Below are 18,879 nucleotides of genomic sequence, written 5' to 3'. Positions count from 1 at the left end.
GCTGTTTAATTTTTTATTATTTTATCAAGGAGCATTTTGTACTGGTTTTCTGAATTTTATTGTGTTTGGATCCACTTAAAAACCTTTCCTCCTAATCTCAATTTGGAGAAGTGGTCCAGAAAGACACCATGGTTGACAATACTGAGAGTCACTGAGAGAACTAACTGAGTAGCACTATCCTTCCCATCTATTATCCAACAAGAATGGCAAATGCCTTTTCTACCTTCATTTACTTCAAATGGTTTTAGATGGCAATGCATATTGTTTCACTTGCTTCAGTATGTGTCAAGCCAGCCCTGCTCATCTTGCAAACTTTGATCCTGAATTTCTGCTCCATACTCTAATTGTTAGTTTCAGCTTCCCTCATTTCTCCAATCCTAAATTCGATTCTGTACATTTCTGCAGCAATTTCTCCCTCTCCCCCCCATCTCTCTCTCTCTCTCTCTCTCTCTCTCTCTCTCTCTCTCTCTCTGTTTTTTTTAAAAATCCTCATGAAAATTCACCAGCATTTTTAGTGCTAATTTCTCCTCATAAAAACATTTTTGTACGTAGCTGTGACTAATATACATCGTTTTGCAAGCACCTTCTCCCAATATGCTGCATTTTGTATGTTATTTTCACAGATATATGCATACTTCCTCCTAATGTATGTGTTTCTGTGCACATTGTTTGATTGAGGAACTGCATTGCAAAACTCGGAGACGTGCAAACCTTGAAGCATAATTGTGCTTTGGTTTGCATGCAGGTTTGGTAGTTCATTAAATGTGAACAAAATTGATTTTCTTTCCCATACCTACATGAGGGCTCCGCCATACGGCGGAGGGGGGGGTCACAAAAAGGAGGGGGGAGTGATTTGTCATGCAGGGAGGGGACTATTTGAAAAGTAGATGCTCCAAGATAGTCATCCCCCCCCCCAATAGAAGTTTCTATTGAAATTCTGAAAAAGAGCATGCCAATGTCTTAGCAATGGGGGTATTCAAACATCATTTCTATGGCAAGTCTTTGCTGGACTGTCTCAGAATGACAGGAACCATGAGTCAGAAAATCAAAAGAGTACCACTGTAGGGCACAATCACAATAGAAGGTGAATGCTTCTCCAGGCTTCAAGTACAAATATTTACTAATACTGAGTTAAATTCCTGCTTCTCATTGTGCCAGTAACTAATGCTGTAAAATTATATGCTTAAAATAGAAGTCAGGGTACATTGAACTTTCCATTTTAGAAACAACAACACAACCTTTTTGATTTTCTTACACTCCGCCCCCCATACTTTAAGCAGTGTATTCTTATTTGTGGGAGAGATTTCCCTATAGGAGTAAAACATTTGTGTTGTGAGCTTTCCAAAGGCATTTGATTATTAGAAGCCAAAAGTTGAGCTAGGTGGCACTTTGATATTATCTGACAAGGCACTTCTTAATGTTTTTTTCAGGAGACCAAGCACTGCAGGTACTTCTTCCCTAAACAGATAATTAACCAATAGATCTCATGTGTTACTTATTGCACTATAGAATAATAGAGCACCCAGAGGTGGCCCCTGACAAACTACTGGATTAGTTTTTTTTTAAAAAAAATCAGCCACATTTGTTGCAACACATCTGGATAATACCTGAGACACGCAATGCAACTGATCACTATTCCTTTTAAATGTCCGTTTCAAAAAACTGGTATCAAGTGGGCGATCTATTTCCATTTCATTTCCTTATGCTTGATTTCAGCTTTATGATGGACCCAATGCCCAATCCAGCCTGATAGGCACATTCTGTGGCAATACTGATGTCCCAGCGGGAGGCACAACAGGCTCCAGCCTTCATGTGGTGTTTTTCTCTGATAAGATAGGCGAATCTACAGGATTTCAGATGTTATGGCATGTAAATGGTAAGTCAACAAAATTCCTCTCATTTTGTTTCACACAAAATTTGTTCCTCAAGTGCGATCTCAGAATTTGTCCCTTTTTCTGTGGTGGTATTGACTAGCATCAAGTATTGTCACCTCTGGTTTTTTGTTTTGTTTTGCTGCCTGTGGGAGCCATTTTTGTGCTATCACCAACAGCACTTTTATCAAGACATGTGTACCAGTACCTCATTTTTTAACACACACACACCCACACACCAACAGCACTGCTCAAAATTCTAGAAATATTTGTTAGAAGGGGCTGATAATTTGAGTTTATGCGTACCAGGATATTCTGTCACGCTTTCTGTTCAGAATACCTCACACCTGGTATACCACACTGTTGACTGCAGGACCATTAGTGCCCCAATGTCCCTGTGCACCAGGAGATGCCATGCACTCTATTGACCAAGTCAGCATGCAATGCATTAATAGCCATGTTGATGCAAATTTTGTTTGCCTTTCTTCTTCTCTAGCATTTGAGGAAACATGGCTGTACATAAGTTTGGCTTTGTTGCTTGACCTATTTAACAACAGCATACCACTGCAGGGGGACGAAAACCTGTGGCATTGCCCATTAATTCAGAGAGGGGGCTGGGAAAATAATTAAATAGCCACAGTTGCCTTGTCTGCCTAATCAGTTCATACAATTCAGTTTTTTGACAGCCCTGCAAAGGGGCTGGGATCTGCCACTGAGGCCCCCTGTTTTGGGTTGTGCAGCTGTATGGATTCCTACTCTGCCTTTGAAGGAGAGGTTCCTCTGAAGCACAGGCTGACAGACTGAAATCATTTGGTATATCCCAAAGGACTTTCTCTTTGGCTGGAAATTTTGAGGAGTTCAGAATCTGAAGTGGCAGGAAGGAGGAACTGAGGGGGATGGGATTGAGGCAGGGGAGTGAGGGTCAGCTGCATTGCTGAGAAAATAGTGACTTGTAAATAGGAAGACAGCTCTTCAGCTGAAACCCAGCAGGGGAAGTGTTACTGAACAACAGGAGTAAGATCTCAGGACTGCGAGGTGATGTCATCCTAGAGCCAGACAAAGGAAGAGGAGGAAAGGGCCTTTTTCTTCCCCCTGTGGAGACAGATGACATCACCCTCCTTTGAGGGGCTGCAGCGTTAACTTATCTTTTCTTTTCCCGAACTTCTAAATAGTCTCTAGTTGTTGGCGAGCAGTGTACCTTATTATTCAGAGGGGGTGGAAATCCCCTAAATTATTTAATCTTAGCTGCAGCTTTCCCCTTGTTCTCTGGCCACCCACAATCTTTCACATTCTGTGGCACTGTAACAGGCTTATTGGAAAGGACAGAAAATCCCAGGCAATCAACTGCCTGATCTTCAACTTGCCCTGTGTTTACTGTTTGCTCAAAAAATTATGTAAGTCCTTTTAAATTGTTCTGGAACTGATTTTGTGATGTCCTGTAAAGGCACTAGAGATTCCCCCCCCCCCAAGTAAGCTCTCCATGCAATTCAAATCAAGAATGTAATAATGTGCTAATGCTCCACTTAGAACACTCTACTTAGCGCTCCTTGGGGCCCTCCCCCCCCACTTTTCACATGCAGTGCCAATACCAATTGGGACTCCCACTCTGTTTTCTTAGCCCACCCTGCAGTTTGCTGCTATTCTTGGCTGCCTCCAGTAAGCACAAGGGAGTGCAAGGGTGAAAGGAAGAGAGATTGCTCTTCAGATGCCTTCTTCCCTTGCTTAATGTTCACTTTTTATTTAGTTTGCATTGTGTTTGTGTTTTTAAATCAGGCAAGGTTTTGACTTTCTTTTAAAGTGAGTCGCCTTGCCTAGCCTCCTTGATTCTGCCATTTTAACCAGGGGTGGGCAAAAATCCCCTGCCTGGTTTCAAAAAAAATATTCTCCCTGTGTAAAAATGGGGGTTGATTTTCTTCTGCTTTCTTGTGAGGAGGTGGATAATTTTCACTGGAATTGTTGCACTTCCCGGAATGCCTTGGAAGAGACATGATGCAACATGAAGTGGCATTGCTCCCAAGGCATTCCAGTGAGAAGCTGGAGAGAGAGCCTTGCCTAGCCTTCTTTCTTGATGTGAAAGAGGCAGAACAAAATTTCAAAGAAAGTTATCTTGCCCTTAAAAAATAATAATAATTCAATCTTTTAGCTTGGTTCTAGTTTGCCCACCTCTTGCCATTCTTTTGAATCTGCCCATGCCTTTTCTAACCTGCAGTATGTATTTAATTTTAGCCTTTGTCATAATGGTTTCATAAATGACCTCCATGTGAACATTTGACAACTTTAGATTTAGCTTGCTCTTACTTTTAGGTTCCTGTGGTAACCATAGGTGAGTTTGGAACAAGAGAGGCATATGTCAAATAGAATGTCACAGGGCTGTGAACACATTTTCAACTCTCTTCTCAATGTACACATGGCTGTAGCACAGATGTGGAGAGCTTTAGGTCCTCCAGGAGCTGCTGAACTACAACTCCCATCAGCCCCAGCAATCATGGCCAGGGATGATAGGGGTTCTTCACACCTGCTGTAGCAAATTGGCAAACTGAATGCCTCTGTATCACTGCTGCCTTCAAAGGCAGCAACTTGATAGTTTGCTTAACTTGTTGTCGTTGTATATTTATTGTCATGTCAGGGAAGAGGTGTTTGTGGGATTATCTGCCTCAGGTGCTGAAACAACTTGGCATGTTGTATAGGAGGAAACATTTGCTGTTGTGGCTTATGTAGCAAAATGTCTTGGGGCAGCACTGGTCTGGGGGCTGGGGCAGAAACAGGAAGATGTGCTGATATACTACAGCCGTAAGTAAGTTAACCAAGAGGAATCAATGCAGGTCCACATAGCTAAGAACCACAATCATCAAATGTATGCAAATTCATCTTGAAGCATTCTTATTCCAGTGGTGGTTTATTGTGATAGGCCCGTGGTCTTTCTAAATCACTATTTTGCACTCAATCTGAAGTTATAAGGAAACCGGCCCAAGGAAGATGTGGTCACCACCAGACTGCATGCTTCTTATTTGTTGTATCGTTTCTAAGCAACTATGACTTGGGTCACCATATGTACTTTCTGAGGGAACTCTAAGACCTTTGTCAGCTATATAAAATAAAGAAACCAGATCTCTCCCTCTTTTTTCTCATGGTTTTTTCCCCCTCCCCAAAATATATATGGTTTCCCAAAATGCTTTACAAGTAAGCTGTGACCAAATTGGTGCATATAATTAAATCTCTGGAGTCATATCCTAAGTGCAGCTGTTTGTTTGTCTGTACAAGGACCACCAAAACATTTCAGATCCAAATGTTCCTTTGCTTTGGGACCTTTGATTTTTCTTTTGCTGTGCAATACAACTCCTGGAATGTACGAAAGTTCACTGGGAGATGTATGCTTTCAGGTTTTTGTTACAGTTTTGTGTCTGTGTTTGTATTTTTTGAAACACCAGCTCCTGCTTCATTGCAATTTTTTTGTAAATTCCCTTCTATTTTTAACAGCGACAAAATCATATTTCTCCCTCTGCCCCCCCAAAAAAGACAAGAAAAAGCATCAAGCTGATTTAAGGGAGAAATGCTCCTGTATTAGGAATCCATTCCTAACAAACACTTATTTTGGTGTCCAGTAAGCATTTGAAAATTTTCATTCAGCTATTCCTTTTTTGGATTCAAGCAAATAATAATAATAAAGTATGTAGCATTTCTGCTGGACATCTTTCAAACCTCCTGATTTTGCAGATAAGTAAAGAAAATGCTTTTATAATTTAAAAATAATAATATTGAGTGTTTTTATCATTTCCTCCCCAAAGGGAAATCTAGTCACTGTGTCTTATTATGATTAGGTTAGCATCTGGCTTCAGTTTCCTATCTTTGATATCTGAGGCTTAGAATAGTAGGACATTTCTGCAACCAGAGGAAGTGTTGTGGGCACCTACCGGAGAGGAACATGGACACATGTAGGTCACATGAGCTATAGTCATGACAAGCCTTCCTATTAGCAGATCCTAGCAAATGCAGGGCTGTGGGTTTGGGTTGTTTTGCAGAAGTAACCAGATGAAATATTTCCATTCTTAACAATAGTGGACAGAGTCCACCCAGTGCTCATGCTGGTACATTAGCCCCACTCTGCCCCTCCCCATCACCTCACAAAGGAATGTGGCCTGATGTTATAGAGATGAAAGAGAAGTCAGGAAGCAGGTAAGAGGAGAAAGCAAACAAGGAGTTTGCTTGCATAGAAGTGAACCTGGATTGAAGTAAAAGGGCCACTGCTCATCAAGTCTCAATGAGGCCTCATTGTCTTGGTAGTGTGGTAGCTAGAGATGGGCGTATCTTTCTGGTATTGGCTTGTAATCCCCCTCATTGGTGTGTGCATACTAATCCATAACCCTGTTCTGTTTCTGATTTTTCTATTTAAAAAAAAACCATTCAAAATATGTATTTAAAACATATTTTGTTAACTTTAAACAGCCGAGTACTATGCTGCATCACCTGAAGTATGTTGGATGGCAAAATTATGATCTGTGCATGAATCTGAGATGTGTGGGTCAAGTCATTTCAGATGTAATTTCACAATCAGTAGATTCCACATAGAAGCTGGTAGTCATTGAAAAACCGTTGCTTTGTGGTCAGGATTACACACTGCAGAGATAAAGTATGCAAGCGGCAACCCAGTGTTCCTCCTGAGTTGCGCAGTTGTTTCCTGTACCAACTTTCACTGGCACCAGCACAGAATCTAAACACACAGTCTAGCCACACCCAGCGATTGACAGTGGCTGCTGCAATAAAGAGTTCTAGCTGCATAGAAGCAATTCCCCCTAGTGACTACCAAGTTGCAAAGGTGAAATTTACAAGTGCTTGAGCTCTGATAAGGCCTCTTGCTTGCTGGGGAAGAGGACAGAGGTATGTGTAGAAACTAGCCTACTGTACAGAGGTAAAAGTCACATTTGTAGCTCAGCCCGCTGTTGGCTCTGGCTAATCACCGCTGGCATGTGGCCCCTGGAAGGCTTATCAGATGCAAATGTGGCCCTTGAAATGAAAAAGTTTGCTCCATCCTGATCTAGCATACTATTTTATTTAAGGGTCACATTAAAAATTCATCTAGGTGCAGGATTAGTTACTTGAAATAATGTAGTTATTCAACAATGAATGTTCCCTCCTCTGACTGTGGGTGTCCTTTGTGGGACCATGCATAGCACCCCTGAGCCTTGTGGGACTTACCAGCTGGTTGTGCTGGCCCGCCTCTCTAATGCCGCAGCCATTGGGCATTTCCGCCAAACCTCAATTTAAATTATCCAATCAGCAGCATTGATGGAGGTGGGGCCAGCCGAGTGGGCTGTCAGTGAGCAGGCTTCACTCCGGTCCACTCATGACATTTACTGGAGCACCCAGTAAAAAAAATCTACATAGATACTACGAAGATTGTCAGCAATCCCCCCCAAAAAGTTCAACAACTCTGGGCAGCCTCCCCCCATTTCCTCAATTTTGAGTCCCAAAAAATAGGGGTAGTTTTATACATGAGGGCGTGTTATATATGGAAAAATACAGTATTTGGCTTACTTTGTATGATTTTATGATCTTATTATCTAAACTTAACGCCAATAAAGGCCAATAACAAATAACAACATACTGAAGAATTTTCATTAACTTAACTTAGACGTCAACTTAATTTATCTATGGAGAATGCAGGAAGACTAACCCATGTACAAATCCAAGTGTTTGGCACAGGAGTTGCTGAACTAGAAAGCCTGCGAGCGAAGTTTTGGACATCAGGAGTTTTGCACTGGCCTAGCCCATTTTGAGTTTTCAGTAAAAACATGTATTTGTGGCTAACAGGAAGGGATCAGTAGGAGAAGTTGAGTCATAAATGTCTGTTTAAGTTGAAACATTCCCAGTTCTTTCAGCCCCAGATATGCAGTAAATTGCTGCCAGTGCAGCACTGCAGTTCCCCCTAGGAATTAAACCACATGAGAAGGCTCTGTTTGCTGGGAAAAATTCATCAGTGGCCAAGGGCCGTTTTATTTGGTTTTTCTACTGTGAATGTTCCTCCTGTTGATCCGTTTTAACTCTGCTGAGCTGTAATTGGCAGGCAAGCTGGTGAAGACGGCTTTGCATGCTTATATTTAGACAAATTCCAGAGGGTGAGTTCTGTTGCAATATTCAGAACAAGGGGCCCTGTGGCACCTTGAAGTCCAGCACATTTATAGCATAGGCTTTTATAGGTCAGTTTCACTCTTTGCCAAACTTAGGCTACTACATGCCTCAGGAGTGAAACTCAACTATGTTTGAATATGTCTATGCTCACAAAAACATGTACCATCAATTTTTAACATGGGTTTTAAGATCCATGTTGATTTATTATTATTTTTTTGCAGAAGCTGAAATAGCCTATGGAGCGTCTTCAAATAAATGCGGAGAAAAGTGGAGGTAGCCCCTACTGCGCCAGTAGAAAACTCCAATAAAATAGCATGGTAGAAACATCTTAGGGTTGTAGCAGAGATGGGGAAACCTGGGGTCCTCCCCTCCATATGTTGTTGAACTCCAGTTCCCAGCAGCCCCAGGCACTATGCTCAGTACCCAGGGATGATGGGTGTTGTTGCCCATCCATGTCTGGAGGCCACACATTCTCCATCCCTGTGTTTGTAGGAACATCGCACCAGGGTTGCAGCTACATCCACACAGGGCCACCCACTGAAGCTGAATGTTGGAAGATTCAAAGACAGGTAAAGGGAAGTACTTCTTCATGCAGTTCATCGTTAAACGATGGAATTGGCTCCTGCAAGAGGCAATGATGGCCACCAGCTTGGATGGCTTTAAAAGAGATTTAGACAAATTCATGGAGGATAAGGCTATCAATGACTACCAGGCTTGCCAGGGGCAGCGTGCTTTTGGGTAGCAGTTGTTGTGAATCACAGGTAGGGAGAGTGCTGTTGGACTCGCATCCTGCTTTTGTGCTTCCCATAGGCTATGGGAAGACTATGGTGGGCCTGATCCAGCCAACATTTCCAGTGTTCAGAGTTGATGTGAGTCATAGGTCAATAGTGTTGAGCCACATCCATAGCCACATGGATGGCACCATGTGGGGGAAGCCTGCTGGGGGGAAATCTTGAGATGATGCTGGAAAACAAGCTGTGGGGCAAACACAGTAGGCGTTGAGACATGGTGGTGGGCGATTCTGGAAAGATGGAACTTTGAGAAGGCTTGGCTCACACGGCCAGTAAGAAAAAACAGTTGTAGCAGATATGAATACATCTTTACTGTCCCACTGACTTACGCTTGTTGAAATGTTTATATGTGCTTAGATCTGAACGCAAATCAGCCAGTACTGAAAAATATTTGAAAAGTGTGTTGAATCAGGGTGTCATGGTCTTGCATTTATTGCTGCAATTCTGTTAGTCAGTCTTAAGAGGACCTTCTTGGTAGTGGTGCCCGCCCTGTGAAATGCCCTCCCATCAGATGTCAAGGAAATAAACAACTATCTGACTTTGAGAAGACATCTGAAAGCAGCCCTGTTTAGGGAAGTTTTTAATGTTTTATTTTTTATTGTGTTTTTAACGTTCTGTCGGGAACCACCCAGAGCAGCTCTGGAAACCCAGCCAGATGAGCGGGGTATAAATAATAAATTATTGTTAAATTATTCTTAAGAAACAGAGTCTGGGAGAGAAGTCTAACAAAGGTCATACTTCCTACACACACGTTCAATCAACACATAGAGGGGTGCAGGGTCTCACTGGCTGGCCTTGCCCAGACTTTCATGTATTTGGGGCAAAGATAAGCATGCCCCCCTTGTGCATGCATGACCATGGTTCACAGTTGTGTTATGGGCTCTTGGAGTTGTACACACAAAGAGTCTCTTCTCACTTTCATCCAATGTACAAAGGCCAGGGGTAAGGCTGGTGGTTGCCTACCTCATGAGGCTGGGGACAGAGGCCACAATCCCCACAACATGCCCATATTGAGTGTGTTGAGGGGATTACAGGAGAAAGGGATAGTTTTATCTTAACTAATAGCTGCTATGAGAATCTGCATAGCACTGTTCATAGGCTAACCTCAGCAGCTCTGAAGCCGAAATTCTAACTACATTACTTTGGAGGTATGTAAAAATCAATGAAGAAAGTATATTTAGGATCATGCTGCCAATTCTACCAATCGGAAAACCTGAGCATGAACTCTGCTTCTCCTGACATAGTGCAAGTGTTTTCTTATCTGTTTTGGGTGCAAAAATAAATAGGCAAAAGAAAATGAGCTCACTGAACAAAACAGATCAGCACCAAGGAGAATTCCTAGAGAGCCACTTAATCCTAAAAAGGTTGGAAATGAACTGATGCTTTTTGAGTCTCCCTTCTCCTAGACTCCACTCCTTTTGAGAGAACTAGAGTCTCTTAAAGGGTCTTCTTCTGTGCTCTGTGGTTTGTGCACTCTTGAACTGATGAGGTAGAGTGAGAGGAGTTCAGTTTCTCTGGCCTATGAAGAAGTGTCTGTGAAGGTTCTGACTTGTGCCTGTTGAGTGGTTCTACAGGCCTGGATGTTGTGGCATCAGGTTCTGTTGACTCCTGCTGGCCTTGAGTTCAATGGTCTTCTGATCATCAGCATCAGGGTCAGACCTACAAACCCAGTCCAGCTGCTTAGTCAATTTCATTCCCCCACCCACTTTTTTATAGAAAAGTGTTATGTAGAATTTGAAACTTGAGTTATTTTTTTAAAAAATGCATCTTTTTTTTTTGAAGAACGGATGTGCAGAGCGTGAAAATAACATCTGCTGAAAAGTAGAAACTGGCTCCAGGACCTCAGGGGAACTAACAGCTGGTCCTCCCCATCCCCGCCTGCTACAAACTGAGTAGAAGCCACATCCTCCGGGGAACGCCTATTAGTGGCTTCCCTTGGCCTTGTCTTTCCTGCCCTTTGTTGCTAATTTATGCCTGTTTTATTAATCGGGATAGGCCATATGTTGTTTGGTGGAGCATAGACCTTAACCAATCCGTATGCATCTCTGGCTCGATAAGAGGGTGGTAGTAAAAGATTGACTTGATGATTTTAGACCCTTGCCTCCCTAGAGACCATATGTGCAACGAATACAGTGAAATAAAGGAAATGATTCATATCAAATCCTGCCCACCTCCCCCTTATGAGAAAACCAGCTGCAAAGGAGTCTGGCATTTATTTCTGCATTTCTAATGACTCACGATGAAATGTATAGTAGGAAACTATGTGACAATGTGTGTGTAAGGAAAGGCTTTTGCATGTTTTTACAGCAAATCAACACTTAGAACTGCTTCCATTTTAGCCCCAGAATGTGCCCCTCTTCTGGCCAGCTAAATTATTTGAGAAGAAACCCACAGATTCCAGCTAACTTGGATGGGCAGCTTTGGAAAACATAGAAGAAACAGAATCTGAATTTGCACAGAAATTAGTCAGCATCTCAAAGTGATCAAGATCCCACTTTGCATACTGATGTCTATCAATACCCAAGTTGATAGGAGCTTGGATCCTGGTGCTCCTTGTTCCACTTCCATAATGGTGGAACGCCACTCCCCCCTAAAGTTTACGTGTCCCCCACCCTACAGGCTTTTGGGATGCCATGGCAATTGTTTTATTTCACTGGGTTATTGGCTTTGATTGATTTTATTTGGCTCCTGGATCTTGCATATATTATTGACTTCCTGCTGCATTGTACTGCTAGTTTTTTTCTTAATTGTGTGTTTCTGTGTGGGTGGTTTTTATTTTTTAAAAAATAGCTAATTTGGAGGCCTATGAACAGAAAAGCAGGTTAGAAACATTTAAATAAATAATGAAAATGAAATGTAAACCACTACTCCCCTTCTCCTGCAATATGCAGTCAGAGGGAAGCATTGGGTATGTTCTAGGCTGCATTCTCAATTCACACGGTGGAGAGCCCTGACATACTTCTTGGTGGCCAACATGAACTGAATTCTACACTCTAGAATTTACCCACAACTTCCTGCAACATACAGGAAGTCTGTGGCAACGTAGACAGGTCAATGTAGAAAGTGTCCACTCTAGCTTTAGTCTGAAAACTGGACTTGATATTTTTAATTACATTTGAATTGGGCATGCATACCTTTTTATATTATTTTTATTGGTTTTCCAGATTAATACAAATCAGTCCAAATTATTTAAATTTAATACAATTTCTTTCTTCTTCTTTTTAAAAAAGTAGGTTTCCTGCTCCTGTTGCAAACATATGCCCATTACTTCCTGGTGTAGCCACTTCATTCTTCTTTCATCTCCTCTTCATCCTTCTCTTGATGTTAGTCCATTCATACCTTTTAAGCATATTACTAGCATAAATGTTTTTGCACTTGGATGGTTATTTCCCCACTATCCTTAACTAGATCCACTTCAGTTGTGATTTTTCAGATCCATTTCAACTGGGCTTCGGGCCCAGTTTTGATGCTGAGACTGCCTTGGTCACCCTGTATGATATCTTCTGTTGGGAGAGAGATTGGTGGAGTGTGTCCCTGTTGATTCTCCTTTACCTCTCAGCATCTCTCAGTACCACTGAGCATGAGGTTCTTGAGGGCTCATCCACACAAAGCATGGGTCTGAGCCGTTTGCTGCTTGTCCGGTGTTTTCTAGACATAGTTTTGCCTTCACCACACTGCTTTCCCCCAGGAAACCTGTTCTTTAGTGCTAAATTGGACCCAATGGCAACCTGAGGAAAACTCAGTTGCCATTTGTTCCCAGTCAGCACTAAAACATAGGCTTTCCCAGGGGAAAGCTGTGGGGCAAACAGAAGTGTGGATGAGCCCAGAGTAGAACTATTTTTCATGGTTCTGCTGCTACTTGGATTGTTGGCTCCAGTTGGACAGTCATGGGGTTTGGGGATGTTGTTTGGCCCTGTGAAGTCTCTCATGTGGGAATATGCAGGGTTCAGTTTTATCCCCCATGATCAAACCGCTGATGGGGTCAGCCAGAGTTTGGAGTGCACTGCCATCTGTATGCTGACAACACGCAGTGCCACTTCTTTACAGCTCAAGCAGCTGTGGCCGTGGATGTGCTGGAACGGCGCCTGGGTCTAAGTAATGGACTGGATAAGAACCAACAAAGTGAAGCTCAATCTAGATAAGACTGAGACACTGTCAGTGGGTGGTTCCTCTGCCTGGATGAATGGAATGCATCCTGCTCTGAATGGGGTTATCCTGGGCATCTGCAGTCCACCAATGATGGAATGTTTGTCCTGATTTGGTGTTCATCTTAAGTTGGGTGGGGATGTATGATGGAGATGATAAACTCTTTTATGATAATTGTTTTCTGACTGTATTTTTAACTTGCTTATTTTGTAACTGTATTTTTACCCTGGATGCAAATCACTTTGGAACATTTTTTTAGTGGAAATCAATATGTACATTTAACAAAAACTGAAACCTAACTGTGCTGCCTACTTTTTTTCCAGGGTGTGGTGCAGAGCTTTCTGGGACATCTGGATCTTTCCATAGCCCAGGATATCCAAACAAGTACCCTAACAATAGGGAATGTCACTGGTATATTCACACAGCCCCGGGTAGTAGCATTCAACTCACCATAGTGGAATTTGACGTTGAATACCATTCAAGTTGCAACTATGATGTTTTAGAGGTAGGTGGCTTTTATTAGGGCGGGAGGGACGACGACTCAGAACCAGGGCTTTTTACTGACTAGAGTTTCATGAATGACAAAGAATCTGAAACATAGTCCTGACAATATGGATACGTCCCAGTTACCAACCCCCTCTATTTGACACCTGAACCTGAGGTGCAAGCACACCTGAGAAGCTAGTTTTGTTTTTGTTTTTTGCATGATGTACCACAGAGTTTTCAAATCCATTGATAAAGACTACCTCTTTTCTCAAGAGAGTTCATATTATCTTCTTGCTATCCCCCAGATTAGAAGTCACATGTTCTGAAAATGATTCATGAAAGCTGATCAATCTGAAAGATATCCCTAACTAAGAGGAAACAGGAAGTCTTAATTAACTATCAGGAGTTACTGTATGAATCTCTCTTCTTCCCCATCTCACCCTCCCTGCAAAGCCCTCTCTCTCTGTGTGTGCTGTTGTCTTACAGAAGTGTGCTAGGACATTGTGATCACAGCACGGTGAAACTACTGTTTTTGGAAACTTTTCACAGAATAATGGAAAAAACACAAACTGTTTTACTGTTGGCTGCAGTGGTTTCAATTCAGAACTCTCTTTTTTGAAAAGCATTTCAACCTATTTTGAGGGACTGTTTTGAAAGTTTAAATACTGGTGGCAAAGCTAGCCTTGAGGTGTTTCTGCTTGGAACAATGAATTAACCTTGGAGGCCTCCTAGTTTGGCCAACCCACTCTCTTCCCTGCTCTTTCCCCCCTTGAGCTTTGATTGTTTCCATTTCCTCTGCCTCCAGCTTTCAAGGTCCATCCTGCTGCTGTGACCATTGTCTCCCTCTTTCTGTCTGGTCTCCTTTTCTGTCCCTGCAGGTCTCATGGTGCCATCTTACGTCTAAGCAAGCCATCATTATGCTTCAGTCAGGCAAGGGACATAAATGAAGATCATACTTCACAACCATTCCTAGGTTGATCCAGAAGTGGAACAACTGTAAGCTGACATCTGGTATTTGACCACTGCATGCCTGCAGAAAAAAGTACCAGTGCTAGTTTTAAAATGGAAGAACTTCCAAGTTGAATTTTATAATAATAATAATAATAATAATAATAATAATAATAATAATAATAATAATAATGGCTAGTTCTGGTGTTGTACTAGCATGATCTGTGGGGAATAGAGGCAGTAAAAGTTTCTGCCTACTAGCTATGATTTTAGGCAAGCAAAATAGTAAATCAGAAGATGACAAAAGTAGGCTAAAGTAGATTAAAAGAGGAATCCCAGTAAAGAAGATTGACATGGCCTATTTAATGAGCCTGGAGATGAAAGAGCAGAGAAATTTGATATGAGGATTGTGATAGTAGGAGGAGTCACTGGTGAGGGTGCTTTGAAGATAGGAGGCTTCAGAAGACTCAAAGGGTGAGAGATGAGCTGACGATATACAACTGAAGAGAACAGCTCCATGGAGTCATGTGTCCGTTCCTGGTTGCCTCGTCTTTAGAATGGCATTGACAAACTGGAGCATGTTTAGAGGAGGATGCCCTGGAGGGTGAGAACTCTAGAGAACAAGTCCTATGAGAAATGGGTGATAGGTCTGCTTAGCCTAGAGAGGAGGAGACTAAGGGAAGTGAAATATACTCAGAGTCCTGCAGTGATTTCATGCTCTTTATTGCAGCGTGTAAAACAGTGATTGGATTTCCCCCAAAACCTTAGGCTTTTATATGCATTATTTACACAATGAGTCCCGTCTGATTGGCTGATTCTGCTTCCCTCCTGGAGCCTGATTGGGCTGCTACTGCAGGCCAATCAGTTGTTGCATTCTACAATCCTACCAGCCTAATAGGATGATTAACGTCCTCCTGGAACCTGATTGGGCAGCTACTGCAAACCAATCAATTGTTGCATTCTAGGATCCTACCTGCCTATTGTTCTAGGATCCAAGCTTAGTACATAACAGGAAGAGATGATAGCACAGGAACTTTGCAAACTCCAGTGTAAGACCAGATCCTTCCCACTCTTTCCATGGAACTGGTTCTCCTCCAGTGACACTTTGCAATCACCCGCATCTGTCATAATCACCATGTTATGATTGCTCGGCAGAACTTTCAACTTGCTGACCGTTTCTCAGTCCTTCAGAGCAGCAACACCAAGTTGGCATTGCAGTTTAGACGTGAAAGAGCTTTGCGGCATCCTTTCCTGCTCCACCTCACCCTCCTTCTGCACACTGTATTCTTCTCCCTCCCTCTCAACCTCCTTCTCAGTCAGGCAAAGCAGGATAAAGCTGCATATTTCCTTCTGCCTGAACCTCTCTGTTGTCTCTCGGGGAGAACAGTCAGATCTCAGCGGGGGCCAGTTTTACCCATTGAAATCTGCACCACGAGGATGGCCGGCCATATGAAATGGCCTCTCTCTGTTGCTCATAACTTTGGAATGCCGGCTTGATTGTCACAATAAACAGAACTAGCAGAGCAGAAGCAAATGGCAAAAGCCAGACTAAAACCACGGGCTTTATTGATCTGTGCTGCACCCTCTGTGTGATCTGTTGGAAGCGAGCTATTCCCCCCCCCTCTCTCCATAGGGGTGTTCCGACTCGTGAGCAGCTTTTTTTCATTCTATTCCGGCATATGGCTCTTCTGCATGGACCACACCCCAATATTCTTCTAAGCTTCCTGCAGCTTTCCCCCCTCATGTGGGATTCATGTGGTAACAATTGGAGGTTTTTCACCCCCTTTATAGCCAAAACCAAACTTTTTTAAAAAAAAATAAATGAAATATTTCTTTTCTGTCATGGAAACAGTCTGGCTTGTCTCTGCTGCAGCCTTTGTGAAAGCATCTGACGAATTGGCATCCGCAGCAAAAGGCGTGGGGTCGGGGGGAGAAGCCACTCCTCAATCGCTTGGCTTTTGAAATAGCCTTTGCATTTTTTGAAACTGTACAAAAGGCAATTGTGAAACTAGTGGTTGATGCGAAAGGGCATTGAACCAATTAAGGACCAAGCGAGAGGCGATGACTCAGATGCATAGCTCCTGCTCAATCTTTTAAAACTTTTCTTTTGAAATAGCAGCCATGTAGCAGTGGGGGAATCCAGATTGGAAGCAGGGTGTGGAAAGGGGAAGTTTACCCTTTCTCTTTCTTCAGTTTTCCAGATAAAAATTGCCCTCACTGCTATTTGCCTTGATAAGAAAAATACAAATGTATTGCACCCTTCCAGTAGGGTCTACCCACAAATAATCCATTTCCCCCTCTCCCCCCCCCTTTGATTTGCAAGCAATTCAGCTGCTTTTAAGGGACTGGGAATATGTGGCCCTCCAAATGTCATTCAACCACAATTCCTATCACCTTTGGTCACTGGCCATGCTGGCTGGGCTTTATGGAAGCTGCAAGTCCTAACGACAACTGGTTACCCATCATGCTTTTAAGATATTAGGACCCAGACCAAGTAGGGCCTTGTGGATGGAGGCTTGAGTCCAGAGCATTGCAAATGGAGTTCCACTCATGCAAGAGGGCTTTCGCATTTCCCCCCTTCTTCCTGTAGCCTCTTGGGCCAATTAAAAGCTGCTCTTGAAGGCTGGTGGACTTTCCAGTAATGGCATGGGATGGGATTGAAGTGTTGTAACAGGGCAGGGACTCATTAGAAACCAGCGTGTTATCTGTTGGAACTTGGCTACTGATTCAGGCTCTGGAATGGTGTCGTTAGCATAACAAGTTTTCTTAACATGGCTATGTACAGCTTCATGGCAGGGCACTTAAAGCAGACGCACAGCAAGTTTTCTCTTAGTCCAAGGGAAGGAAGAAGTCTGGAGGCTTAGTTCTATTTCTCAGGGCAGTGTATGTTAGATTCACTGTGCTGAAACAGAACACAATTGACAACTCTTCCTTGTGTGTGTGAAATGACATGTCTCCTGAGCATGTAAGATACTCATAGGATCCCTGCTAGAAATTTGAGGGAGGCCCAGAACGCTAAGCTTCAGCACGCCACGATCTTTGGCTTTATACACATCACAGATTTAAAGTGCATGACTTTCCCCCAAAGAATGCTGGGAACTGTAGTTTGTCAAGGTCGCTGGAATTACAGCTTTGTGAGGGGTGGACCACAACTCCCAGGATTCTTTGGGGGAAGTCATGTGATTTAAATACATGGTATGTATGCAGCTTCCCATCTTGATTTTCCTCTGATTTGTTATTATCATTATCATTACTAGTAGTAGAAGCAGCTTAAAAGAGGTACAGACACATACTGTACCCTTCAAGTGTCCCTATTCTCACAGGACATTCCTGGAATTACAGAAGCCACCCCAACTTCTGATTTAATCCTGGAATGTCTCATTTCCCCCCTCCAGCCCTTCTGCCACTGAGCTCGGGTTGGAGGATGAGCCAGGGCTTGCGTATGCACTGGAACCCTTGTGAAGTAGAAACCTCACGAGCAGGGGAAGCAGTTCCCCACTGAAGTGGAGGTGGCAGATACATGCAACACTCTTGCCGGCCCCTCTCTGCCTTCACCCAAGCCACCACCACCACTGTCATGGTAGCCTAAGGTGTGACACAGGTGGAGGAAGGGAGCAAGCAGCTGCCAGGTAGACTCAAGCAGCAACACACATCTTTTGGTGCCATGCTTCCGTGCAAGCCAGCTGACTTGTGTGTTAGTGTGACACACGTCCCGATTTTCAGCTGAGGAATGTTGGAGGGTATGCAGCCATTTGATGATCTGTACACACAAAGGATTCAAGTGTCCAGGCTCGCTTTCTCCAGAACCTTCTAAGGTGATCAAGAAAGCTCAGCGTCATAACAAGCCCTTCCTTCACCCATTGTATAACGCTGCCCACCATACCCTGATTGGCTGTGATGATAGTACAGAACATGGGAGGTGCCTTATATAATAGGTTTTATAGAAATATGGAAATTCCATACTGGGACAGGGGTGGGGCTGAGATGAGCATGTTGGCTCTGCCCCCACATCCCCATTGCCATCTCCAGACTGAAGGCCAACTATTTAATAAAGATCTCCTTTTAACAGCAGTTCCATTCATTTCTGTAATATCCACACCATGTTTCAAGAACCGATAGGACAGAGGAGTGATTATAAGTTCGAATCACATGCCCTTTCTCTAGTCGAGAAGCCAAAATGCTGCTACTCTTTCAAATGAAAGCATATATTCTGACCTTTGAGCCACTAAACTAAAGTAAGATACGCTCAATTATCTGTATACATTTTGTGGGGTGTGTGGAATATCATGGTTCAGTGACGGCTTATTATTTTACATTCTTAATCATTCAGAGCAATGGAATTGGAGGGGCTGCCCTGTTCTTTCCACTGAGTATTTTCCTAGGGAAAACACGGGACTGTTATTTTCTATAATTCGTATAGGAAAGGCATGGCAGGGTGGAGCACATCTCGTTGTGACAGTTACATTCAAATGGAATGAATCAAAAGGAATATTGTTGATATATATATCTAG

At 42.9% G+C, this 18,879-nt stretch overlaps 1 protein-coding gene across 1 annotated transcript in view; it reads left to right on the top strand.

Annotated features, from left to right (window-relative positions):
• Window positions 1-18,879, top strand: part of CUBN (cubilin) — a gene marked incomplete at its 5' end in the record, with an annotated part of 151,837 nt that overhangs the window by 70,433 nt on the left and 62,525 nt on the right. The window contains 2 exons of the mRNA XM_082194061.1: window positions 1,717-1,876; window positions 13,258-13,439. Coding sequence (XP_082050187.1) covers window positions 1,717-1,876; window positions 13,258-13,439 — 342 coding nt within the window. The remainder of the gene's footprint in view (window positions 1-1,716; window positions 1,877-13,257; window positions 13,440-18,879) is intronic.

This window comes from Podarcis vaucheri (genome assembly GCF_965113315.1).
Source record: "Podarcis vaucheri genome assembly, chromosome: 12".
In the NCBI taxonomy this organism is placed as follows: domain Eukaryota; kingdom Metazoa; phylum Chordata; class Lepidosauria; order Squamata; family Lacertidae; genus Podarcis; species Podarcis vaucheri.
Note: the sequence above shows the minus strand (reverse complement) of the source record. Positions and strands in the feature narration are given on the sequence as shown.